Below are 27,232 nucleotides of genomic sequence, written 5' to 3' on the forward strand. Positions count from 1 at the left end.
GGTGTTGGAAGGGGGGTCTCTTTATGGGGTGAAACATCCATTTGGAGGCAAATTTTTTTGGGGAAAAAATTGCTATTTTCAAGTTTATCCTGCTGACTTTCACACTTTCAGAGTGCAAAGCGACTGCCTCACTTCATCAGAGCAAGCAGCAGATATTGGGGGCTCCCTCCTTTTGATTCCTAAGTCTGTGCTGTGTTTGAATTTTGGCAGGGGAATAAGATCTAGGTAAAGCTCAGTTAGTCTGGAGAAAGGGAGATGGAATCATTTTTTCCAGTTAAAAAAACAACAGCCAAGCAGATTAGTTTGCTACTAATACATGTTGTAAATTCAAGCTGTTAATTGGAAAAAAAAAATCAGAACACAAACATTTCAGAGGTTTTTTTTTTAGCGTTTGTGTCAATCTGGCACTTGGAGAACAAACAAGCTTTGATTATTTTCCATTTGAAGTGATGTTTCATTTCACAACCTCCTTCAATTGGATTTATTAGCCGAAAAATTGATCAAGAAATGCTGGAATTGTAAGAGATTTATCCACTTCATTTCTAAAGTGGTGGGGTTTTTTAATTATTTTTTTCAATTCATTAATAATATAAAGATCATGGGGTTTTTTCCCCCCTTTTCCTCTCGAGTCTCCAGCCAACCATCCAATGGTTTCTTTGCTCAGCTCAGTGTGGGTTGAAAGGGAATTCCAGCCCTTGGGAAAAGGGATCAGGTGAGCTGGGATAAGGTGACCTGAGCCTGCAGAGCTGCCACGTTTGAGTTTATAAATCTTTACCACCCCCTGTCTGAAATAACCCAGCTTTTTGCCAGTTGCTCTTTGTAAACCTTGAATGAAGTCAAACTGAAATTAAAATAAAACCAGAAAAAAAAAAATGGGGGAGGTGGAGAGAGAATTCTCTGAGATGGAACATTTTGGGTTGAGATGCTTTATTCTCTTGGCTTGAAATAAAAAAGGAGGCTAAAAAATAAAATGAAAAGGCTCATTTGGCATCGCATATTCAACGGCAAATAGAATATTTTTCCTTTTTTTACACTTATTTTCTGAAGACAACCCTTCTCAAACAACAAGACGCTAAAGTTGAGCCCCAAATCCCAAGAAACCAAAGACAAAATAAAACCCCACAGGTGGAGGTGGGTTGTTGGTGCCAAGGGATGTCAGTGCTGCCCTCCCTGTGCCAACACGACCCCTTGTGTGTGCCCCCCCCTTCCAGCTCTCCTGCCCTCACACAGAGCTTTGGGATGCCCCCAGCACCAACCCAGGGAGTTCTGTGTAGTTCCTAAAATAATCCAGGTGTAAAGCAGAGCAGAATACTTGGATGAAGCCTCCCTCTCTCTGGGAACATGAAATCTCTGCAGCACCTTCCAGCAAGTGGAGTTCTTGGCCTGGGTCCATCTGAAGGTTGGCCTGGCTGGTTGGATCCGTGTGAAGCAATTCTGGAAAGGAAAACTGGGATCTGTGTCTTCTGGGGTGGCTTGTGATGGGATTCAGAGTCTGAAACCAGCTCCTCTAATGCCCCCCTGGCAAACAGCAGCTTGGGAAATGTCTGCTCTCTGCAGCAGAATTGTTGGGTACTGGGAAGGAATCCTTCCCTGGGAGGGTGGGGAGGACCTGGCACAGGCTGCCCAGAGAAGCTGTGGCTGCCCCTGGATCCCTGGAAGTGTCCAAGGCCAGGTTGGAGCAACCTGGGCTGGTGGAAGGTGTCCCTGCCATTGGCAGGGGGGTGAAATGGGTGGTCTTTAATGTCCTTTCCAACCCAAACCAGTCTGTTACCTCGGGGAAGCAGCACCACACCCCTGATTTCCACAGCTTCCTGAAACATTAGGTGATAATGACAAATATCCTCATTTTTTCCCCATCCTGGGGTCAAAGATCCTGCAGATACTCAGGTCCTGATGGGTCTTCTGCGAGCTGGTGGAGGAGGCCTCGCTTTTGGCATTGGACCTTTTTAGGCATTTCTGAAACCTAGAGAGGAAAAACTGGTTCAGGGAGTGGGGGAAAGATGGCATCCAAGTGCTGTCTGCAATCCAAAACTGGGTCTAAGGTTCTCTCCTCAAAGCACGGGCTGTGAACTGATTCTTCACAGGACCATGAGGGATTCAGTGCTGGGGGTGCTCTCCTCCTGCTGCAGCCACTCCTGAACCACTGTCCTCTTCTTACAGGCACTGACTGAGCAGGTGGCACCTCCTGGGCAAGGCCTGTGGTGGAGATACCCACAGGGAGGGACATCCCTCTTTGGGATGGCTGGTCCAAGCTCGGGGTGGTGCCAAGTATCGGGTTCAATGCTCCTCCTCCTCCTCCTCCTCCTCCTCCTCCTGCCTGCATGGCCACACCACTTAGCTGTGGTGTTTGGTGGTTCATGTTACTCCCATCCAGTGGCAGCTGTGGAGAAAGGAAACACATGACACTGACAGAATCCTTGCTCCTCCCATGCCAACATCCCCTTCTGCCTGGTTTTGGGGGTGGGGGGGGTTATCCACAGTTAAAGGGTCATGATCTCCTTTCCCTTCTCCATAAAGAGCTTTGCTTCCCTTCCATCTCTTCTACCTCGCCTCCCCCTTGCCCTCTACGGAGAACAACATTCCAAAGGCTCAGGCTGAACTTGTTGGTGCTTGGGCACCACCACAGAGCTCTGGGCTGGCAAATCAAGGAGGGGCTGGGACGTGTCGTGGAGGGGAGGAATGTCACACACAGCACGAATTCCCTCCTCCTGGAGATCCAAATCACCCACACCCTGCCCTTCAGCCCCTCAGTCAGCACCTCCCTGAGGGGCCAAGAGCTGCACAAGAGCTGAACCTTCTGGAGGAAGTGGAGAGGTTGGCTGCCTTACTGCCTCGAGCATCTGCTGAGGGGGTGTCTGGCTGTTCCTGCCAGGAGCAAAAGCTGCTCTGCCTGGACCTGTTAAAAAAAGAGCAAGCCTGGCTGTAAATAGGCATTTCCCCACGATTGCACTGCTTGGGGAACGTCATGGAGGAGGAGGGGACTGCTCACCACCAGCACACGTGCAGAGAGAAGGGAACTGTCCTGAAGGGGGAAACTGAAAGGGATCAAATTTATTCCCAATCATTTATTTGCCCCAAATGAACACGGCAAGGTGGTGAAGCTCTAACTTCACACTCACTTCTTGTGTGGCTACAACAAGGACTATCCTAAGGAGTGTTCCTTCAAGGAGAAGGTCCTGCCAGCAAAGCTGAGAGTCCCCCCACCACCTCTGAGGCAGCAGGTGACACCCTGCACTGGTGCAGTCACTTGAAAAAGGCTGGGAAAGGACAATTGGGACACCCTTTGAAAGGTTCCCACTGCCTGTGCTTGTGCTCAGGGTGGTATCAGAGAGGAGGAGAGCAGTAGGAGTTCTCTTGGATCATCAGTGTTGGAGGACAGTCAAAGCAAGTCTGAAAAGGTGTTTTTCTGCAGCTCATTAACTTCAGAGGATGGGAAATTGCCTCCCTGTTCTTCCTGGCAGGCTGCTGATGCCGTCCACTTGGTCCTGACGTGGCAGAGGTCCCAAAGAGGGTGAAAGATTCCCAAAGGGGCCCAGAGCCCTGAGTCATCCTCCTCTGGTGGGGAACAGCGATCCAGGCGTTGATCTGGCTGGGGAGAGGTGGGAAGGCTGCCAAAACAGCAGGAGCTGCCATTGCTGGGGCACAGTCTGCTCTCAAGGTGGATGATGGTCCATCCATCAGCTCGCCTGGGAAGTCAGGTGGGTCCCAGGCTGAAGAGTGGGAAGGGGTGAAGTGACAATCGTGACAGGAATCCCCCTGCCCTCCCCAGCCAAGCTTGTCAGGTACTTCCCTGCCCAAAAACCTGGTCATGAGTGGTGATGGAGGTGAGGGACTTTACCACCTTCTCACGCTCTTCTGCAGAGAGCAGCCAGTGAGTGGTCACCAGCACTGACACGAGAGGGCTATGGCATCATCTGTGGCCACCATGGAGCTCCCAAACCTGTGACACTGCAGGCACCCTGCCCAGATTTTATCTGCAGTCAAACCCACGTGGCACAGCTCCTCTGGATGGGCACCTCGAGTCACTCAGGTGACCAAGAAGGGAGGGAGGTGGCAGCTCAATAAAATGCCTGGCATTGCCCTCCCACGCTCTGAGGTTGAGTTTGTCCTCTCAGCTCTTCCAGGCACAGGTCTGGGCCAGCTCTGCTCTCCGTGGTGCTCCAGAGTGGCTGATGCTGCTCTGCCGTCGATGGTTGGTCTTGTACAACTCAGCCAACTCAGCCTTTCCCAGGAAACTTTGCAGTGGCCCCACTCCTGGGCTCGGGTTCTTCCTGAGCTCCAGCTGGGAAAGAATCCTTGCTATTTTTAGCTCTGAGGTGTTGGCAGGAAATGCAGAGGATGGATCTGCATCCCGAGCACAGCCCCTAATGCTGGGCCTGCACCCCCTCCTGCCTCTGCCAAGGATTTACACACCTTGGTGCTTCACCTGGTGCCCTTCTCCCCTGTCAGCCACGCTCCCAAATCCAGGCCAGGTGGAGGAATAGAAAAGGTTTTCCATAAGAAAGTGATGAGGGATTGAGAAAGCTTGAGGTAGGCTGTGCTCAGTAATGTCTGCATTTAAAGCCTGCAGTGTTTATTCTACCAATTTCCTCCTTTTTTTTCTTTTTTTTCCCTTCTGAATTTTATTTTCTAACAGGGAAAAATCGTTTTCAAGGTCATGGGCAGGTTATGTTTTAAAGCTTTTGCAGTGGATAGCTCCAGGCTGGGTTAAAATTCCCTTAATGATCGTAGCCTGTCTTGACTGGGATTCATTTCTCCTGCAATCTTTATCTCGTAGCTCCCTGGATCCTGTCAGAGGCTGCTGCTGATGTGGCACAGCACCAAAGGCAGCAGACACTTTTCTCAATCTTTTTTTCCTTTTTCTTTTTTTTTTTTTTTTTTTTCCCCAACTACAGTAGTGGTTTGTTGTCTCTTTTTGTCTTCCTCCCTCTGTTTTCTTCCAGCTGACAGAAATGAGCTGCTTAGCTCTGCACTCGGGACAGTGGTGGAAAATGCAGCAATCCTTTATTCCAGGGGAAACTGGGGATGTTCTCTGTGTATTAGAAACACTCAGCCCTCTTTTTCCAGCCTGACAGATTCCTTTGCACTGGCTCACTGTGTGCCATCGGCGTCATCTTTCAAGTTACCACCCCAAAATTGGGGTTAAAACATCTCCCCACCCCTTTTGTGGGATGCCAACCCAAGGGCTTGACTATATTGAGGAATTAAAGAGCTGTGGTGTTGTGCTGTGGGAAAATTAAATGTGGAGCAAACACACTGAGCCTTCCTCCATGGCAGCTTCCACCAGCAGCTCCAACCCAACCAGCAGCTCCCATCCCAAGCTGCTCTGATCCCAGAGCCACAGTCTCCAGCTGGAAAAAAATGCCTTTGGAGAGGAGAAAGATGCTGTGCACCAATAAATAATGGGAAGTGATGATCCTGTCTGGGGGCTATTGGGGAGGTAGAGCTACAAATTCAATGTACAGGCACAATTTACATCCCTGGAGCCAAGTACAGGAAAGGACCTACAACTAAATTAATGTCTGCTGAAAGGTTGGGGCCTCTCAGGGGACAGCCAGGGACACACTTTGGCTTCTCTCTAGATTTAAGGCCTTGGCTTAATAGACTTTATCTCCACTCTCCTGCTTTTAAGAGGGGCAGGTGACCCTGTATTTGCAAGGACAGAGGAAAGCACAGATATTGTGTGTTAACGAAGGCCTGGAAGCAAAAGCACTGGAAAATGGGATGTGGTGGACATTCATTGCATGGGACAGCTGCCAGCCCTGCTCAAGGTCCCTCAGGCACTGTCACCTCTGGGGTGGCAGCAGGTGCCATCTGAGGTGTGTTCCACATTCCCCTGGCACAGCCCCACTGAGTGAGCACCACTGAGGGCTCCCCTAGCAGCAACTCCAAACACTGGGTCCATCTTTCCCCTCTGTCCACACTGAAGTTATTCCTCTGCTGGGATTTCTCCCTTCTTGGGCTTTGGGTCCCTCCCAGGCTGTGGGGAGCATCAGGATCAGGTGTCTAACCTGTCTCACAGAACGGCTCAGGTTGGAAGGGGCCACAGTGGCTCATCTGGTGGCACCTCCCTGCCCCAGCAGGGGCATCCCAGGGCACAGAGCTGCTTTTCCCTACCCCCTGTCCCAGTTTTCACCAAACACAAGTGTTGTTGGGGCATATTTGCGTGGCTACAAGTGATTTATGTGCTTAAGGGCTCTCTAAACTTTCCCACTGAAGATTATGTTTCCCTCCCACCCCCTTTGGCTTTGACCAGTTTGTCCCAGCAGCAAAGCAGCTGTGTCAATAATGATCCAATAATGGGCAAACAGCCCCTCCCAGGAATTGTCCTCACTGCTGAAGATTTACTGCCAGGACAGTGTCACCTGGGTGCTGCCAGAGGAGCAGCAGCCTCAGGAAGGCTGAGATATCCAATTTTTTGCCCCTGAGACCAGAATTTCTCCACGTGCAAGCGCAGCACCGTTTTTCTGTGCCTGCTTGAAACGCTCTGCCTTGATCTGCCTTTGCCTTCATGCTCAGTCCCAGCTGATGTCCTACCCATGTCCCCAGGCCGGTGCCAACCCCTGTCCCTTCCTCCTCTCTTTTCCAGCTGGAGTTCCCATCACACAGCAGAAATAACACAAGCACAAGCACAGTCGTGAAACACAAAAGGAGAGGATGAGGCTGTTTCTGAATTCAGCACCCATCGTGCAGGCTGTGGGGGTAATGTGATGGTGTTCTGTGTCTCAGTTGTTAGGGAGCTGCTGCTGTTGAATATTATCCTGTTCCTGTGGTACAGGAGGGAATTCACACCTAGACCTGTGCTAGCACATCAATTTACAGCGTGTGCACAGCCTGCCCTTCGCTCACTTGCACTCTGCATCCTCCAGTCGATTCAGAGAGTGAATAAAAACCACAGGAGAATTCAGAGACCTGATTCCCCTCCACGATGCATCGGTGCTGTGCTCCGAAATAAAAGCAGAAAGTTAATGTTAACTCCTCTGGAACTCAGTGCAATGGCTTTGTCTTTAATGCTTTCTCTCCCATGAGCCAAAAAAATAAATAAAAATCCACCCTTTTTAATATAAGTCACAGAATTGGCAAGGTGGGAAAACAGCTTGAAGATCACCAAGTCATCATCAGCCAGCACCACCACCACCACAGTCACCACTAAACCACGTCCTGCAGTGCCACATCCACAGGTTTTTTGAACCATTCCAAGCCTGGTGACTCCATCACTGCCCTGGGCAGCTGTGCCAGGGCTGGACAACCCTTCCCTTGAAGAAATTTTTTCCTAATACCCACCTAACCCCCCTCCATGGTGCAACTCTGGGCCGTTCCCTCTCATGATGTCACCTGGCAGAAGAGCCCGACCTCGCCACGATGATTTTTGAATACTTTCCTTGTTCTTTGACACATTTACCCCTCTGTTCTTGCCCTCATGCCTCGCTGAGACTCAAAGCCACGCCACAACCAGCTCAGGCTGGGTCAGTGGCACCAGTTCCACCAGCCAGGCAGGGGGAGGATGATGTGGAAAGCAGAGCAAACCTTTTGGGATGGGCTGTTGAGCCACATCTGCAGGGGCTGGCACGTGGGATCTCCCAGGGTGGAGGCCAGGCCTGTGTTTGCACTGCAAAATAGCTGCCCTGTGACCTGTTAACCACAGGATAGCATTCAGATGATGTCAAGACAGCGATGCTGGCTGGTTAAATGCCAGTAGCAGCAGCAGGGATTGCAGGAGGATGCTGAAAGAGCCAAACATGCCAATAAATCCTACTGAAACAGTGCTGACAACTGCAGAGCCCTAGGGCTGGTGGGACCTGGGTCTGTTTTAAATAAAACACTGCAGTGTGGGAAGCACAGATCACTCAGAAGCTGATTAACCTCAACCCAAGACCGAATGCCCTCGGATTTTGGGGGTGTCTCAGATCCTGGAGCTCATCTAACCCCACATCCTCCTCTCCTGCCCAGCCTGGGCTTTGAAATGGCTTTAAAGACTTACAGGTCACAGCAGAAAATAGGCTTTATTCTCCAGGTTTCATGAAACCACAGCATGGCCTGGGTTGGAAGGGATTGAACTTCAACAGGACTGAGACACAACCAAAGCTTCTCCCTGAACCTTCCCCACGAAAGACAGCAAGAAAATATGAAGCTATTGGGAGACAGGAAAAACAGCCCCACTTGTGGGGAAGTCAATTGGGAAACAATTACAGGGTGAAGGGGGCGGAAATTACAGCAGCAAGGAAGGAGGACTTCTCTTAATCATCCTGTATCAGGTCAGTGATTTGAAAAATAGTGGCAAGTCTGGCCAGGGAATGTGCTGCCCAAGCCTGGGCTCAACTGCAGAGCTTACACCCTGCTGAACAGCTGGGACAGGAAAATGCATTGCTGCCCATAAAACATGCCTCCCAGAGAATTACAGCCTCTGATTTGTCATGCCAAGGTGGTGGTGTGTGAGTGTAGGGGGGGAGAGGAGTAGAAATAAATGCTACAAACACTCTGTGTTGTGAGCAGGGCAGTCAGTTCATCTCCTCAGCCCAGAGCTGCCCGTGGCAACAAGGGTTATTTACAGCCCATCCTTTTGGATGGAAGCCTCCTGGAAGGGAGGAGGAAGGTGTTTCTTCTCCATCAGGGGTCTGACCCTTGCCTGGTGTGGATTTGGAGGGAATAACAAGTGTGAGATGCTCGAAGAGGGAGGAAAAATGGTGGTTTCCTCCGAGGTGCCTTCCCAAGGCTGTGCTGATGAATCTGCAGTGCTTTTCATTGTGGTGCCAGGGAGCCCTTAAAGAATATGCCCAGGAAAATGAATCCCTCCAAAGGGGTAGCTTTGTGGTGGAAAAGCCAGAAACAGTTCAGGAAAGGAACTTTCTGGGTGCTTGGGCAAATCCCTGCACCCTCCTATCCAGCTGGACCAGGTGTTGGTCTCCACCCTGGACGCTGCAAGGATTTCTTGGATAACCCATAACCAAATTTATACACCAGCCTGGGGCTCAGGGGACAGTTTGTTCCATCACAGGAGTTCCCAGCTCCTCCTTGCACCATGTGTGTGATTCCAGAGACAACCACTGCCCAATAATTGAATTAGAAGAGGGCCCAGGATGTTTTGCCACCTCCTGACGGTGCCTTCCCTCCAGGAGCATCCCCACCCAGCCTGTCAGGAGCTGGAAAGGTTTGTAGGGCCTCGTTACTGCATCCCTTGAAGGACATTTTTGGAAGATCTGCTGGGCTGGCTAAGCCCAAAGCTGACAGGATCTGGGTAGGAAATTCCTCAGGGCTCCTCAAACAACCCTTCTCTTCCTCCTGCTGGGAGCCATCGTGGCAGGGAGAGCTTCCTGCTGCCTCTCCAACACTTCCCACTCCTTTCTTGTTGCTGATTTTCCCTCAGGCTTCCCCTGGGCCTGTGCCTTGCCCAATAAACAGAGACATCAGCAGCATCCCTGTGGATCCCAGGGCTTTCCTTACAGCTCCAACCTCCTCCTGGCACACACAACCCTCCCACTGCAGCGTTTGCAGCCACAGCTCAGCCCAGATTGCTCCAGAGAGTTTTGCTGTGGCTCAATCAGGCTGGAGGAGCCTCCTGGAGCAATTTTCCAGGGAGGCAAAACAACTTCTTGCCTGGCTGAGTTCCTCTCTGCTCCACTCGCTCGGGCTCTCCAAGTTCAGCTCATCTGAAATCCCAACACAATAAATCCCTCCCATCCCAGGTTATACCACCAAGGAAGGCTTTAGTGGCTCATACCATGAGTTTGGAGGAGTGCTGGTGGATTTGTGGCACGTTTTCCACCCTCTGTGCCCACGGGGGTTGTGTATCAGGGGGCTCCCAGCTCGTGGAGGGGCTTTGGGGACCTCTGTTCTCATGAAGAACCCCTTCTCTACCTACATCACAAACCTACATCACAAACAGACACATGTGCACACTCACACACCTCCCACTGCTCTCCAGGGCATGGAAAACCCAGGAGATAAGGCCACAGCAGAGGATACAGAGGGAGAATCCCACACATGGCCATTTTTCCAGAAGTTCTGAACACTCCACACCTTTGCTCTGGGGGTTCCTGCTCTCCCCCTTCCCCCAGCCTGCAGAGCCCACTGGATTGAAGGCCTTCACTGTGGTCTCATCTCATTTCTAACACTTCACAGCAAAGTGTCAGTTTGATTTAGTGGAATCCTCTGCAGATCAGAAGCCCAAATGAATCGTTTGGATTTTCTCGGTTTGGTTCTGAAGGGAAGGATTTTATTTTTAGATGAGTAAAACGGACAGTTCCAACTTATGCCTTTAATCCTTTTTATTTTTAACAGGTTGGTGTCGTGAAATATTGATGGCAATTTGCAATTCTAAACCCACTTATTATATACTAAATATCCACTTAATATATGTGTGTGCAAGCCTCTTAAATAGCATATTTAATACAACCTATGAAGGCCAGTGTAACACAATATAAAACCCGATCATGTTATGAAGTAGTTCCACATTTTATGGCAATAAAGAAGTAAAATGCAAACAAGCCCAGATCAGTGTTACCTTGCTGTTGCTCTGATTTTAATCCTGCTGTGTTTTACACGCACCACGGAGCAAGACAACAGGAACTGGTCCCTGAAAAGCTGCTCTGCCTGGGCTCTGCTCCAGAGGGACAGCAACCCATCCCACAGCAGCAGCATTTCCCAGGGAAGCAGCAAACCAACCCAGATAGAAGATCTGGGAAGATCAGAAGCCATTCCAGAGCCTGTCTAGCCAGGGAGAACACGGGGATAATTCCTGCCAGGGTCACATGGAGCTGGGAGGGCACTGCCAGCATTCCCTGCCCTGGGAAGATGTGCTCTCCAGGGTCGTGGCTCCCATCCCACGCTCGGCTGCTCTGATGGATCCTCCAGGGTCTGATGGATCCTCCAGCTCTGCCTTCGTGTCCTGCAGCCTCAGCTCAGTGGGGACAAGAGGGATGGGGTTTGAACTGGCTGTTGAGAGCTCCTGTGTGAAGGAGAACGCTCCTCCTGCAGCGGGGGAGAGCACAGAGCCATAAATAATGCACAGACCCCTCTCCCGGAGTTACCCCAGCCTCGCCTTCCTCGGGGAGTCAGCAAATATTCCTCCTCTCCTCTCTTTTGTGTGGCTGCTGAGTGATGGGTGCCTCTGGGAGAAGGGAGAGACCCTCTGAGGTGCTGTGCTGATCTGCTTTTACATCTTCCTCCTCCTCCTCCTCCGTGCTGCCTTCCCAAAAATCGCCGTGCCCGGGCGGTGTCGGAGCGGCAGCGCTGCCAAGCTCCCCTCCTGGAGGGTTGGATTTGCAGCTGGGTTTGGGAAAGAGCTTGGCTTCGTGTGTGCAGCTAAAAGAGATTTCAGAGCACAGGCAAACGGGGCAAACTGTGCCTGGGACTGCTGCCTCCCAGGGAAACGAGACAGAAGGATTTGGCTGCTGTGGAACGGCGGATTTGTCTCTCCAGCCTAATGGAAACGCTGCCCTGAAAACAGGTTTGGAACTGGCTGGGACTGCTGAGGGGGGAGGGAGCCAAACCTCCCAGCTGCTGAGCAGGTGCCTGAAAGCAGAACTCATTGTTGTCTCCTTCCCAAATCACCAGCAAGCTGTTCAGAACCTGGGAGTGCTCATGATGTGTCTGAGACCTAAAAGGAGTAGCCACGTTGTCTTCATGCTACTAGAACAGTCCACACTGATTTGCTGACAGACAGCCAAAAACAAATATCTGGGATTACTTAATAGGAGACTAAAGTCTGAGTGGATAACTAGGACTTTGGGACCCCAAACCTGCCAAGAAGGTGCTCAGGACCCTGGTGCTTCTCCAAGACCGTTTGTTTGGAAGCAGCTTGAGAATTTGAACCTCCACTCCCACGTCCATCTCGGGCCGTGCTCATCTCCGCCTGAGTCCCCCTTTCAGGTGGGATTTGTGGTCCATGGGTTGTCCCAGCTGGATGCAGCATTTTTTCTAGGTTACAGAGGAAATGTTACTGTGTGAAGCACCCAGAGCACTCAGTGGAGAGCAGCTCTGTTAAAGGCCACTGTGGTGTCACACTGACATGTATTTCTCCTTCCGCAGAGCATCCCGAGATGACTTCACGTCTGACCTACTTTAAAGCCAGGCTGATTTTGTCCAGGCAGCAGCTGCATTTGAAGGCAAAGAGGTAAAAGGAAAAGCTGCTTGAAACCCAGTTTCCTGGTCAGAGGTTTGTGCCCCCAGAGAGGCTCAGAGCTGCTCCACTTTGTTGGCCGCTCTTTCGTCGGCTCCTTGGTTTTCCTGCCACATCTCTCCAGCCTTGGCTCTCCCAGCCAAGCAGAGGGAAGCAGCCTCTCTCAGTCACTGCAGCATTTGCACAGCCATCAAATGGGAGCAGTAATTAACTCCAGCATGTTTGTCTACAGTAATTATGAATTTGCATTGCTCTCTCTACCAGCAAAGTGGACTGGGCTCCCACCACCCTCTCAAGTATCCACACAGCCCATGAATTCCTCTTCTTTGATGAGCCCTGGCTCTTTAGAAGAATCACATTTAGCTTTGCCTATATTTTTTCTGTCTCTCAATACCCCCCTGAAGATCTGGAGCTCCTGGAATGTTTCTCAAAGGTCCCTTATTACCATTGCTTCCATTCCCCACCTGGATGGTGGGAAAAGCAAACAAGCCAAAACACAGCCTTGCTGTGGGAACAGAAGACAAGGATGTGCTTCAGAGCGTCAGTGAGACAATGTTTGGATTTTAAGGGAATTTCAGCAGGGCCCTGTTTATCCTTGGGAATTTCTACTGCCTTGGCAAGGAGAATTCAATCCACTTGGCTGCTGGGACTCCCTTGCAAGACTCCCATTCACAGAGTCCCCATCGTCTCACACCGCAGGCAGCGCGTGACACGTAATATATTCCTGATTTGTTTCCCAGCTTGATTCCTCTCCTCAGATGGTGTTGGAGGCTGCTGGGGCGTGGGCTGGCTCTGCACACCACGCACACTCCCTGCAAAATGCTCGGCTGAGCAAACATTCATTAAAAACCGGCGGACGTGAATGATAAGTGACGGTGTAAAGGTGCCGCTGAATTGACAACATATGCACTGAGCCAGAGCAAATGGCCTGGAACTCGGCAGTGAGGGATGGGAAGCTCTCACATCCCGGGCTCACACGTAGCTCAGGGTGATGCTGAGCTGCTGGTTGGGGCAGATCCTGCACATTTTATGTATTTTCACCAGCACGAACCTGTTAGTGTGCTGAGCAGAGGTGATTTCAGTGCCCAAGGGAGCTCTGGCAGAGCCACCTCCACCCACTCAGCTTTACTGCCACACAGCCAGGATGGATTTGCTCCTCACCCTCTCTCCTTGCTGGCTGCATTGGGTAAGCAGAGCACCCCTGACCCACAGTTCTCCTTCACATCAGGATAAACCCTCTGCAAATGGGTCGTAGGTGAAGCTGCAAAGCACTGAAGGGTTCCAGCAGTACCAGCTCCAACTGCAGCACAAAGGGAGGGGAGCAGGGTCATTGACTTACCCCCTGATCTAAGGGATAATATCTCCCTTATTTAGGGGATAATAGAGCACCAGGTGCTCTGTTTCACGAGACAATCATCAGAGTTTCCCAGGTGGGTAAAATCAAGACCAGCTCCTTTCTGCAGAGGGAGTTTATCAGTGTATTTTCTCTCCCTGTTGTGTTGAGAGCACTGCAAAGCTTTGGGTCAGAATCACTCAAGCCAGAGCTGTCCCACTCCCTTTTTCTCCTTTGCTGCTCAGAGACCCCACAAATCAGAGAGAGAACATGATATTATTTTTAAGCCTTATAGAGGGTAGACATCCATTTCTGTATGATGTCAAATCCAACACCATCCCAGGGGCTCACAGATGTGATATCAGTACAGGCAAACAAAAAATCCCCCCACACCCAGTGCCTGGATTTCCGTCAGACTGGCCATTAGCAAGATCCCCAGGGGTGTTCTTACCACCCCTGGAAGGTGAAAATTGAGCAGCACTCAGATGTGTCCTCAGCTCCACACCAACGTGGGAGTCTGAGGGATTCAGAGCAGTTCAGGTCTCCCACTCCTGTTTTGGGCAGGTGCTCACAGCAAGTTACAGAAACCCCCTCAAGACAAGCTGCTGAGCCTCCAGGTGGGATCTTCACACAGCCCTGGGCAGGGTTAAACACCCTCAGGACCTGCACCCTGATGGGCAAAACTATCAGTTTTTTATCCCCAACCAGACCTGGACAGGGGCTGAGTTCATCGAACCTCCAGATCTGACAAGCTTGGTGTTAAAATCTCCCCGTGACCAAGAAGCACAGAATTCACACTCTGTGTCTGCAGGAACTGAGGGGAAAGAGCTTTCCAGGACATGGCTGTGTTTTTTCCAGCTCTCCCAGCCACCCCACCATCTTGCTGAGCCCAGATCCAGGTGTACACCCAATCCATTCCTTCAGAACAGGGAAAATGTTGGTGTGCATGGAGTTGGAGAGGTCCTTGAGTGCAGCCTCCTGCTCCTGGCACCCACATCACCTAATCCCATCTGCCAGGGATGATCCTGCTTTAAACCCTGCTAGGCTCTTTATCCCCATTATTCCCACCGAGTAGTTACTTCAGGATTCAAGAAATAATAATAAAAATAATTTAAAAAAAACACCTTTCTAGCTTCCAGCCCCAAGTTATTTATGACCAGTTTACACCCCTTGCTCCAAAGGCAGCACATGGTTCAGCTGGAATAGCTCCATTTCCCTCTCAGTGTTTATCCCTTGGAGTATTTTCCACAGAGCAATCCCAGCCCTTCACACACTTTTACCTCCCTCACTTAAACAAGCTCTGTTCTCATAATCTCTCCTCCTAGAACAGGTGCCTCTTTTCCTTAATCCTCCTCATCCTCTCGCTCTGTGCCTGCTCCAGGCTGGTGGAATGAAAGCATCACCTTCTCCAGTGCCATCAACACCTCCTGAGCTCTGTAAGGAGCAGCTTTGTAAAGAGCCTTGGCAAGCCTGTCAAACAACCATTTAATTAAAAAAAAACCAAAAAACACTAGTCAGGACCTCTGTCACATCACTGTGGTGATTTACATAACTGCACACAAATTCCCAGGTGTGGACTGCTTGGAACGCTGGGTGCATCCCCTGGGATGGATGTGCAAAACATTGCCAGGTAGGGATGGAGCACTGAGGGGTCTTTCTCAGTGATGGTTGAGGTCTGTGCTCTCCAAAATATTGTTTTTAGTGTTGTACCACCACAGGATGTCAGAATGGGTTGGGTTGGAAGGGGTTTTAAAGCTCAGCCAGTGCCACCCCTGCTGTGGGCAAGGACACCTTCCACCAGCCCAGCTTGCTCCAGCCTGGCCTTGGACACTTCCAGGGATCCAGGGGCAGCCACAACCTCCCTGAGACAACTCTTCCAGTGCCTCCACAACTCCCAGTGATGCTTCAATCCTTCCCTGTCCGTGGGAGGTTTATCCAACCTGCAGGGAGGACGAAGCTCTGGAGGGATGGGTGAGGAGAAAATCCACACCACAGCGTGGCTTTAGGGACAGGTGAGGGTTTCCACGAAGGTCTGGAAAACACCAGCTGGCAGGAGCAGCTCCCAGTTCTCAGCTCCAACATTCCACCCTGCAGGCAGCTCCACACCAGCAGAAGCCTCTCTGGAGCTGAGCCTGAGCTGCTCCACGTGGCTCACGGAGGGGAATTTGCTTTCTGAAGAGGAAACCTCTTTCCCACTGCACCCTGAAGTCTTAAATATTATTGTTCCCTGTCGAGTGTGGGTTAAGGGAGGAAAACAGTGATACTTTTCTCTTGGCTCTTTTGCAGCTCTTATAAAGGCATATAAAAACAATAATGAGCCACTCAAGCACTTTAAGCAGTCAGGCAATGATGAAGGAGACCCACTAAAACCCTTCTGTCTTTGCCAAGGGCACTCTGGATTATACTTGAACCTGTTTTAACCTCAGCACTTAACCTTCTTTTCCACAAAGTTGCCATTGCACGACAACAACCAGGAGGGAGCTCAAAATAACAAGTTGAAGGAATGGTTCCCTGAGAGGAAAGGAATATTTGCTTTACAGTTGGGGCTGGGGTCCAAAGTGAAATTTATGCACTTGCTAAACCTCAGAATTTTAAAGAAATGGGAATATAATTCTGTGTCACTGGTAAAGGAGGGAGGAAAGGGAGGAAATTCAGCATGAAAGTATTTTTTTATGACTGTTTGGCATGAAAAATGTGGGGAAAGAATGGAGACAAGCATTATTTGCAGAAATTATAGGACTTTTCCCCAGAAACCCAGAATCACTGAGGTTGGAAAATACATCCAAGCCCATCAAGTTCGACCTGTGAGCGACCTCCACCCTGTCCCCCAGCCCAGAGCACTGAGTGCCACATCCTGGCCTTCCTTGGACACCTCCAGGGGTGGGGACTCCAAACCTCCCTGGGCAGCCCCTGTCAATGTTTAATCACCCTTTCCAAGGAGAAATTCCTTCTGATGTCCAACCTGCCCCTCCCCAGTATTTGGGGACCCCAAATATCTGGAATATCTCCAGCCTGGATGTGCCTGCCCAGAAAGAGTCACATTCTGACTTCTGGTTTTGTTGTTTTTAAGGCAAGTGTTTGTATCTTTTTTGAAAGACAAGGGCATACTTGACTCAGAGATTTATTTCTCCTCCTGACAGGAAAAAAAAAACAAACCAAACCAGCATGGAAGGAGCAGAACACACAAAGGGCTCACAATAACTGTGTGAACAACTCACACCTCATTCCCCAGGTTTCGATATTACTTTGCAGGTGGGGACTGTCAATACCTCCCTGATTTACCACAAGATAAATGCCCAGCACTTTTCCCTGCCCCTGGTGACTGAACTGTCCTTGCTTGATCCTCCAGAGCTGGTTTGTCTCATGAATTTACCTCTGCTTTAACCCCCTGCATTACATGGGTCTGAAACACGGGAGGAAAAGAAGCTGCAGTTAATTGTTCCAACCAACAAATGGAGGAGTAATTTGGGTTTAGAAAGACCCTTCCACACTGAACAGCATTCCAGAGTGGAAGGAAGGTGGACAGTTCACTCAGGGATGATGCTGTTTAGCCTGCAGGCACTTGCAGAAGGTGCCTGGGGTTTGCAGAGCTGGGAACAGCCCTGGATGCTCAGGTACCCCCGTGCACCTTCTGATTTGAAAATATGGTAGGAAAAGCTTTCAGGATGCTTTTTGAGTGAAGACATTTGTAGAAAAAAAAATATCTGTTTGGTTTGAGCACAGACAGGGTGGATATTCCTGTGGCTGCACAAAATCACAGCAAACCCCCCCCCTCCCTTACTGAAAGTTTAATCAATTTTAATAATAAATATTTAATAATCAACATAAACCAGGCAAACAGCTCTTGCCCTGAGGGGATGACAATTTACTGCCGGCAGGAATGGCAGTAGGAATTGACAATTTGCTGCCAACAGGACTGCAGTGAGAGCCCTGTATTGACAGAGCTGGGAAGGCTCTTCCTCCCCATGACCTGAGGAGTGGGAGGCAAAGCTGAGATCAGTTCACCCAAGTCCTGCAGCACCACGAGACCTCTCCCCCTCCCAGTGATGAGGCAGACTCAGAGCTGGCTGAGTTGGAGGGGGTGAAGCTGCCCCTGCTTTTCCTCGCTGGGCTCCAGTTTGGGTCTCTCCCAGCTGCCACATTTCATGGAAACTCGTAGGAACCAAATGATTTTGAGACTTCTGCTGTTGTTTCAAACAGAGGCAAATTGCTGAAACCTTCTGTTATCAGGAAATGAGGTTAAAACCACCTCCAGGAAGCTCAGAGGATGGTCCATCAGAAGCATCTTGCTCTGGGATCTGCCCTTAAAAAGCAGTGAATGAAATCCTCCTGTCCAGGGAAAGCCAGAGATGGATACATAACTCAGGGTTCACCCTCACCAACCTCAGATTGCAGAGTTTTATTCTGCACTGAGCTTTTCAGTTGAGTTCATTTCAGAAATGCTTTAAAAGACAAAAAGCTTTCACTCTCACATGGGAAATCCCCTCCCAGGAGACCCCCCCCACCCTTGCTCATTTTTCTGGTGTCATGCACAAACAACAGAGAAAACTCTTTTCCCTCTTGATCTGTTTTTCCCTGGAGAGATGCAGATGTACAGAGGCATCATCACAGGCCTGACCTCTGAGAGTCTTTTTGTTCTTCCAGGTGATAATGAGAAGGATTTTTGCAGGGATGGATGCAATTGGGGGGCTGAGAGCACCATCTCCCCCTCCCCCCATTAATGCCTTCAGGAGGGAAACTCCACTGGGGTTAGATGGAAATAGGGTTGGTTTGTCAGCCTGGGGTTTGGTTGCTCATCCTCAACAGCCATTTCCACCAGGGAATCTTCTCCCTCACCACATCCCACCCTTGCCCCTGGAATTACACCCCCCCTGCAAGGGGCTCCTGTTAATTCACTTGCAACCCCTCGACAGAAACAAATCCCTTTGTTGTTCCTGGGGATGTCACACATCCATCTCCTGTTCCAGGAGATGCTCCAGCATAATTTATCATGAGTTCATGACCATTTAGAGCACTCCTGGAGCACCTGCAGGGTAGAGTAGGAAAAATGCAGCTCAATCCACAAGGATCAAGCTCAACACCTGACCCAGCAGCTCCTTCTCTCCAGGGTGATATCCAAACCCTGCCTCCTCATGCTGGGCATGGAAACTCTTTCATTTTTTTACATGAGGGTTGGTTTAGTTGGGAATGTTGTTTGAGAAGCTTCCCCTCCAGCAGTTTTCACAAAGGCTTTGGGGAAAACACTTTGTTTCTCTTCAGTAAAAAAAAAAACCAAAAACAAAACAACAAAGTACAAATCCACAAACATTAAATGCTTCAAAGAAATAATGAACACAAGACTCTGTGACTGCTGTGACCAAGCAAAAGAGGAGACAACATGTCCTGCTCTGGGAGTTTCCTAAACAGAGACACTACAACCAGCAGGCCTGCACCTACTTTTTGTTATGGAATCATAGAATAATTCAGCTTGGAGGGACCTCAAGAGGCCACCCAGACCCTCACCCAGAAGTTCTCACCCAAGCCAGACCTGTTTTCCTCTTTAATTCCGTGAGAACTCCTCCTGCATCCCTTCCCTCACCCATTTCTGTCTGTGGGCATCACGGACCTGGTGGGCAGAACCTTCCAAGGAGTGTTTAAACCCCCTGAGGGGTTTTGCAGCACTCACATCACTGATTTTTCACAGGGCACCACTGCCCTTGGTCAGATAAGCACAAAGATTCCCTCAAAGAGGGAGCATCTAGGAGGGTTATTTATTATTTGCCAAGAAGTCTCCAAGGGGCACTTGCACGAGTGGGTGGGAGAAGGTCAGGACAAGTTATGTCATTCCACTTTCCCTCTCCAGATGGAAACCATGCTGGTTTTTTTATACATTCCTTGTCTTTCCTGGACTTGTTCTGATAAAGGCCTGCAGCCCTCAGACATCTCCTCTGTCCCTAAAACTCTTCTTGCTCAGCATTCCCTCCTCAGCTGAAGGGCAGCTCTTGCATTTTGCTGCTTTGAGAACAAATCAAGGTGGTTTGGAGGAGCTCCCACTTGGCCTCCTGATGAACAACTGTGAGGAATGGGAATCACCTGGAGGTCAGGAGTGGTTCTTGCTCTCCTCCAAACGCCGTGCCAGGGGCATGGCAAGGGAAGGCTGAGCCCTCAGCCAGCTCTGACACACAGAAATCCTTTGTTTTGGCCCCTCCCTGGGCCTGCTCTCCCTCTGCTCTCCACCCTCTGCTCTCCAGGTGTCTCTGACACTCTGGCAGTGCCCATTCCTGACACCTCTCAGCTGTTTGGGTCATTCCCCTCCTCAAAGCCCCAGTGAGAGAGGGCCAAGAAACAGCTCAAACCACAACCAAGCAGAGAGCTTTCAGAAGAGCATGAAGGAGGTTTTTTTATCACTGGTCCTGAGTCTCAGCTTCTCCAATGTGTAGCACCAATGTCCCAAGTCAATGAGCTGCAGCCTCACTTCTGAAATACCTGTCCCTGTTTCACCCTTTCAGTATTAAAGGATGTAAAATTGGGTTTGCCACGAAAAAACCTCACTGAAGTTCTACAGCCTTCTCTTTGATAGATTTTTTTTTTTAAGTCCATGAACCATCCAAACCCAGGGAGATCTTTTTCCTGAACGTTCAGCCCAGCTGACATCCCCCCATGAAAAGTCCTGAACTGAAGGCATTTTCCTACCAGTTTGTGATAAATAAAAAGAAATACAAAGAGAGGGAAGCACTTCCACACTCAGAAATCCTCAGGGGACAGAGAAACTTAGTCCAGAAAAACACTGAGTAGAACGAGGGCCTGCATTTCTCAAGGGCAGGGTTTGCATGTCAGCCAGAGGTGTGACCCAGGAACAATCCACCTCGCTTTAGACACCACAGTGACCCTGCAACCCCCCTGTGCCCACACCCTGAACCCCAACAGCACCTCCAAACTCCAGATATCTGGGAAAGCTGCACAAGGATTTGACCTCTTAGGAGAAAACCCCCCTGTTTGTGTAAAAAGTCATCACAGATCTCATTATGGCAGCTCAGGTTCTGCAGCAAACTCTGGGGAGAGTCCTGATGCTCCAGAAAAATTGTTCAACACAGAAGTAAAGCTCTCCCAAATCTACCAGCCACCATCATGATTATTTATTTTTCACTGAGGGAAGTGGAAGCTGTATAATAAGAGTTGAGGATGGGCTAATTAGTGTAAAAAGCAAAAGCTATTCACTCATCACTGACCCCATGGATGCACTGGAAAGAATGGGAGAAAAGATATGTATGGGAAAAGACAGACAGATTGGCAGAAAGTTGAGTCTTAAAATAGCAATATTCACATGAGATCCTGTCCATTATGTGGCCCCTGTCTGTCAGAAGAATGTGGATTGGAAATAAATGAGTTCTATCCTTCAATTGTCGTGGCCAGGAAAATAGAGCAGGCCCAGGGGACGTTACTGTGTTACCTGGAATGAAGTGGATGTGGGAGGGAGCCCAGTCCACACACTGCATTTAGCAAATGACCCCACTGGGAGCGTGTTCTGCCACCAGAACACCCAAAAACACCCCCCCCACTGCCCCAGCCTGGCTGGGCTGGGCTGCTGGGGAGCGTTTCTCACCCAGGTGGCACTGAGATTTCCTGCTCATATTCATTCCCAGGATCCACTCCCAGGCCATCATTCTGGGCTTTCACAGGGTTTTCACAGATTTTCTCCCACATATTTGCTGTGCCACCCACCAATTTCTGCCCCAAGGCTCCCCTGCCACTGCCCAGGGGATGGAACAGCAAAGGACCACGAGCCACCCTCAGAATCCCAGGAGAGGATCCAGCAAACCCACAAAGACTCCCAGAAAATCCCAGCAGGGAGCAGCCACAGCTTTCCCAGGCTCAGCAGCAGCGGGATGGGAAGACAAGGAGCAGCCTGAGCACAGCTCCTCCAGAAAAGTCCCATCTGCCAGGTCACCTCCAACCAGGACCTCCTGGGAGGAGCAGTGCAGGAAAACAAACAAAAAAAACACACAAAAAAAGAGGGGATTTCCTTGGCTGCTGCAGTTTTCAGGCTTTCCTCCTCTAAACACTCCAAGGGAATGGTTTTGCTACAGCAGAGCTCTGCATTATCTATCTGATCTGCTGCTCTGTGGCAATGCCAGCACAGGATCAGCACTGTCCTCCCTGTCCCTTTCTGCAAGAAAAGCTGGGGGGGACTCACTCCTCTGGGCACACTTTAACTCGGGGAGATGTCTCAGAGGATTGTCCTGGGGGGAAACAGGGAGTGGAGGGGAAAACACATTGTCCTGGGGGGAAAACAGGGAATGGAGGGGAAAACACATTGTCCTGGGGGTAAAACAGGGAGTGGAGGGGAAGCACAGCTCAACTCCTGGTGACAAAGCAGCGACAGAGAATTTAAACAGGCGAGTGGAGGAGGAAGGAGGGTAAAGTCGTGTTTTCAAAGCGCCAGTTCCCAGCTCCTGCTTCCCCACGAGGCAGCACTGCTTTCTCCAGGGCCACCCTGCACACCCCACACCCCCCTCCATGCACCAAAAGCACTGCACTGGCTCCTCCAGCAGCACCTGATTGCAGAGTTCCTGCCTTGGTGCAGCCTCCTGCTGCAAAGCTCCTGCCTCTTCTGCTCCCAGGGGCCTGAATTTGGGGAGTAAAAACAAAAAAAAAACAACAACCCTGATAGTTCTTCACCCTGCTGACGTATCACAGAAGTGCTCTGGGATTTACACCCCGTTTCCCTTCACTAAACAAGTCAGGGAATGCTTCTCCTGTGGGTGCTGCAGCAGCAGCAGGGATGGGCTGTCACAGAGCCCCAGTGCAGCTGCAACAGGTTGGTGCTGATTAAATGCAAAATTCATCCAGGATGTGAGGTTCTGATTCAGCCTGGAGGCAGCTCGAAGACCTTTGCCAGCTCCTCCCTGGGGAAAAACCTACTCATCCTTCAAGCAGACACTTTTTTCGCTGCCTTTTATCTCCGAGAGGTGGAATCTGGAAGGAAAAGCAGGGTTGTTGTGCCCCTGTTGAGTGATGCTTCCTGGATTTCCATAACCTGAGGGATTACCTGGAGTTCAGGGAGAACTGAACCCCTGCCCCTGTTAGAGGCACAGCAAGCAGTGTTGTCTTTTGGATCATCCAGGACCTGCTTTGCAGAATGGGCTGAAGAATTGCACTGGATCTCTCCAGCACTTTGACAAGGACAAGCACTGTCAGTCCATAATATCCTCTGTTTTTCTAGCTGGCCCTGATCTCTTCTAGCAGAGCAGACAGGGAATGTTTGTCTTTCTGGAAACTACTGTATGGGAAACTACTGTGGGAAAAGAAAGGAAATAAATCATTGTTTCAGGAGCAGCTGCCTCGAAAAACTAACTGGCTAGGGCTGACACCCCACTGTGTCCCAGGGTGGGGCTGCCAAGAGCTCCTGCCTTCTCAGAGAAAAGGACCTGCTTGTTTTTTAAGGCCTGCAGATGTTCTGGAGGTGTTGTTTGCTCCCTGGCTTCGAGGCTTTGGCTTTTGGCTGGTGCTTGTTGCATTATTGGGAAGCCCACGGGCAAAACAGCTCCTGCTCCCCACGCCCTCACTACGGGTAAGGGAGGTCTGTCCATCCTGCTGGGATCTGTCCTCACTCCCCAACTCTTTTGTCCCCTGGACTTTGGCACCTGTGTTTCCTTCTCCATCCCATTCTCCAGAGTTGGTCCCACATGGTTTGTCTTTAGCAAGCCCCTCTCCTTGGGGTTTTGTTGACCTCTTCCCGTGACCCACCTGACCCCCCAACCTGTGCTCAGACCTGCCCAGGGAGCCCAAAAAAGGGAGTGGTTTGCCTGGATATCCAGGGCAAGGCATCAGGGTTATGCACAGACAAAAACTGAGGCATGAAATGCTCCTGCTCAGAGATTTAAAGACGGCACAGTCCAGGTGATGGCAGCGACTCTGAAGCAGGAGTCAGTTTGGACTCATTTGTTGGGAGATCCAGAAGCAGCAGAGACAGAAAACACTCCCTTCTCCTAAAACCAGGCAAAGATCCTGCTGACAAACCAGGCAAAGATCCTGCTGACAAACCAGACCAGCACAAAACCTGCCAGGACACAGGGCAGTGAGCAGAACAAGCAGAGAGAAACAACCACCTGAGAGCTGGAGCGTTCCTGCCTCCAGGAACACCGACCCCCTCAGCCAGCTCAGTCAGTGCCAAGGGACTGGTCTGAGAGCACAGTGGGACTTACCCAGCCCCCAGCACCCCCACATCTCAGCCAGGATGGGACTCAGACCCCCAGCCTGGGGGAACAGCCCGCTCTGCAGCCCCCTCACCTGCCCCATCAGCACAGGGGGGGCAGCGCTTCTTCCAGACCACCTACTTATTCTTTTAATTTTACCCTGACACTTTCTGCCAGCCCAGGCACCCAGGGCAGCCTGCAATGCCAGCAGGGTGCCAGCCAGGAGCTGGAACTGAGCAGTGTCTGCTTCCCTCAGGATGCTCAAGTACCCGGCTCGCTCCACCTCCCCCAGCCTCGGAGCAGACTGGGATCAGAGCTCAGCCTCATTTCTTTCCCTCTTCTTCCCCTGCTTCTCTCCAGCACAGCACCAGGAATGGCACAGCACCAGGGAGGTACCCAGCTGCTGCCCACACTCCTCAGCACACCAAGATCTACGAGCCACGAACACCAGGAACAAGCAGAAAAATCTTCCCTTCCACAATTCCAGCACAGCTCCAAACACCTGGGGCAAGACAGCTGGACACAGAGCAGCCCCTGCCCTTCTTGCTGGCCCCTTTCCAGCCCTCTCTGCTTCCTTCAGCTCCTGACAATCCAGTGCCCAAAGCAAGAGACCCCCCCAAGCCCCCCGTGATGCTCAGCAGGACCCATCCGATGCCATCTGCTCCGACACCAAACAGCCACCCGGGTGCCACAGACCTCATGCAGGATGGAGGCTGGACCTGCTGCAGCCCCTTGGCAGGTCTGGCCCCACAAAACCCACCCCTGTGAGGACTCCAACAAACAAACTTCAGCTCAACAGGCTGCTCCTGCTCCTCCTCTGCCACGCCAGAGCCCGGCGGCCGCTCACCCACCACACCGTGCCCACGGGGCTTAGCCAGTGACCTCCAGCGCTGCCCCAGCTCCTGCAACACCACCATCCACACGCCCCAGAGAAGAGGAAAAGCAGAGTGCCTGCTCATACTCACAGTTTTGAAGTCCTCGTGGTTGCACTCCTGCCCTTTGAACTTGCAGTACAGCATCATATCCTTCAGGTCGTGGCCCACCCGCGCCAGGAACTCCTGCATGCTGAACACCTTGGGCTTGTAGTGCTTGAAGTTGGCCTTCTCCTGCAGGATGGCCAGCACGGCAGGGTCAGCCAGGTGGGGGTTGGGGATCTGCAGGTTGACGTCGAGCAGGGCCAGCAGCTCCCCGGCGTGGTACAGGTCGTTGGTGGTGAGGCGGGAGAAGCGGAACTCGTTGAGGTTGCAGATGGTGACGGCGGGGAACACCAGGCTGTTGGCCACCACCTCGTCCACTTTGGTCACGTGCTGGTAGGAGAAGTAGAAAGCCACCCTGTCCGAGCTCTCCACCAGGAGCAGCCCCAGCGAGCCCACGAAGGCCAAGGTCCAGAGCAGGCGCCGGACGGTCACCGGGCCGTAGACGAAGACGTGGCGCAGCCCGTGGAGCGTGGTGGTGTTGGCAAAGATCTGGATGCTGGAGGGCTGCAGGCTGCCCATGCTGCCCTCGCTGGTGCTGTCCTTCAGGTCCATCGCTAAGTTCAGTCCCGGCGCTGCTTTTTGGGTCAGTCTGCAGCCAGAACCGGGATCTGGATCTCTCCTCTCCCAAGTGGTGAGACCCTTTAAGGGGCGGGCGAGAGAAGGAGAGTGAGAGCAGCTGCCGCGAGTTTATCCCGCCAGCTCAGCGGCGGCTCCGTCGGGGTAAATATTTATATAGAATCCATTCAAACTCTCGCTCTTGATTTCCTCGGTGCGATAAGGAGGGCTGGTTTTATTTAGGGAGACACCAAGGTGATGTGGAAGAGATGTGGGTGGGCAGCGAGAGCTGAGCCAATGGCAATAAAGTCCTCCCCCTGCACACACACGCACACGCACACACACAGCCGTGCACACACGGCCGAGGGGAGAGGAGATTAAGCGAGCGAGCGAGTTTAAAACGAGCCGAGGCAGCGCTCAGGCTGTTAACTAGTGCGGAAAGCCGAGGATGCTGCTTCCCGGAGCTGATGCCTTCGGACCCGCCAGGTGATGCTCCCCGAGCTCCGGCAATGGGAGCTGCAGGATTCAGGCGATCTCTCCTCCTCCCCACCCCCTCCATTTTGGGCAGAAAATACCACCCCAGAAACCCACCCTGCGCTGCCGGTGTTATTTGTGTCTCTCTCGGGGAAAGGTGGGCAGATAATCCAGTGGGAGAGGGAAAAGGAAAGGCTAAAAATGAAAAGGAAAGAGGGGGAAATGCTGCTCAGCTCCGTGCACAGACACACACCCCCACACGAGCAGGGGAGACAGCGGCGGAATGAAGCCTCTTCTCCATCGCTCGGCAGCTCAGAGCGAAAATCGGGCAGGGCAAGACTCGGTGGGGCTGCAGCACCTCTCATCTTCTCTCTGCGCCTCAGAGCTTCCCTGCCCTGCAGGGCTCGGAGGGAGAAGCGCTGAGAGCCCTGAGTCACACACATCGACACCGAGCCCCGCGGCAGGGCAGGGATGGGGGCTGCGATCGCATCCCCCCAGCTCCAGCCTCGGGGACGGGGGTGAGTTTGGACGTGGCTGTGCCTCGGGGTCCGGGGGGGGAGGCTGTGCCGAGCAGCTCCTGCACCCCCCGAGCTCAATCCCCACCCCGGGCTCAGCCCAGCGAGGCTGGGAAGGCTCGGAGCCAGCAGGATCTCCAGATGTTCCGTTCGCCGCTGGAAGGCAGCTGTGACGGATGTGTTTGGGGAAGACGCGCCCAGATGTGCGCTCAGCCGGGAGGTTGGGGAGGAGGAGGAGGAGGAGGAGGGGGGAAGGAGGCGAATGGGAACGGTTTCCTGCCCGAGAGATGCTGCAGATCCTGTGACGATGCCTCCGAACATGAGAGCATCCCTAGTGCCCGCTGCAGGAATGGGAGTGAGGTGGGGTCAGCCCAGGGATGAGAGGGATCCAAGCAGGGTCTGGAGTAACCCCACCTCCACGCTGGCTCGGGGCACGGCAGGATTTTTTGCCCGGTTTTGTTGAGATCCAGAATTAAAGCCCGGGATTTCTGTCTCTGTGCAGCCCCCAGCACCACAGCAGGGGAGGGTCCCAGGGCCACAGCAGCACTTTCCCAGCTGGGATGAGGTGGGAGCAGAGGCTCCAGGCACCGACAGAACCTGTCACAGTCTGCAGGGTGATGCCTTGTGATGCTCAGCCACCCATGGAATTACTTTAAGGCCATGCCCAAAGATTATATGGGACAAAATGTATCTGAATTTATAATCCCGAGTGCTGTGACCAGGAGAGCAGACTTCTGGAACAGCCTTGGCACCATTTGGCCCCTTCAGGTGCTTCACCCTCACTGCTGGACCCCTCTTGCCCCTGGGCCATGAGCCACCCTGGTGCTTTTCACCCAGAGATGAGATCATTTCAGCTTTTGCTGCCTCCAAAGCCACCTTTGGCCCTGGCAGCCAAAGGCAAGCCCGGCTGTGGCATCCCCTGGTATGGATATTGCTACAGGAGCATCTCCCAGGCTGAGCTGCTCATCATTGGGCCAAGGTGAGGTGTCCAAACCTTGCCACGCCCTTTCCAGGAGGGTGGAGAAGGCAGGACCGGGCAGACCCAACCAACCCGTGAACCAGAATTAAAAGAGCTGAGGACAGAG

The 27,232-nt window shown here is 51.6% G+C and overlaps 1 protein-coding gene across 2 annotated transcripts in view; it reads right to left on the reverse strand.

The window, feature by feature from the left end:
- The window catches only part of ASIC2 (acid sensing ion channel subunit 2), a 358,569-nt gene extending 333,272 nt beyond the window's left edge, over positions 1-25,297 (reverse strand). The window contains exon 1 of one of the 2 annotated variants that reach the window (XR_007630283.1): positions 24,592-25,295. Coding sequence is in view for 1 of the 2 variants with exons in the window: in XM_050327692.1 (XP_050183649.1) it covers positions 24,592-25,155 (564 nt within the window). In the remaining variant the exon portion in view is untranslated. Of the gene's footprint in view, positions 1-24,591 lie in introns of both variants that reach the window. The other variant, XM_050327692.1, reaches the window with a different exon arrangement.
- Between the last annotated feature and the right edge of the window lie 1,935 nt (positions 25,298-27,232).

Source organism: Myiozetetes cayanensis, unplaced genomic scaffold (genome assembly GCF_022539395.1).
Source record: "Myiozetetes cayanensis isolate MyiCay16 unplaced genomic scaffold, myiCay2020 scf34, whole genome shotgun sequence".
NCBI classification, from domain to species: Eukaryota; Metazoa; Chordata; class Aves; order Passeriformes; family Tyrannidae; genus Myiozetetes; species Myiozetetes cayanensis.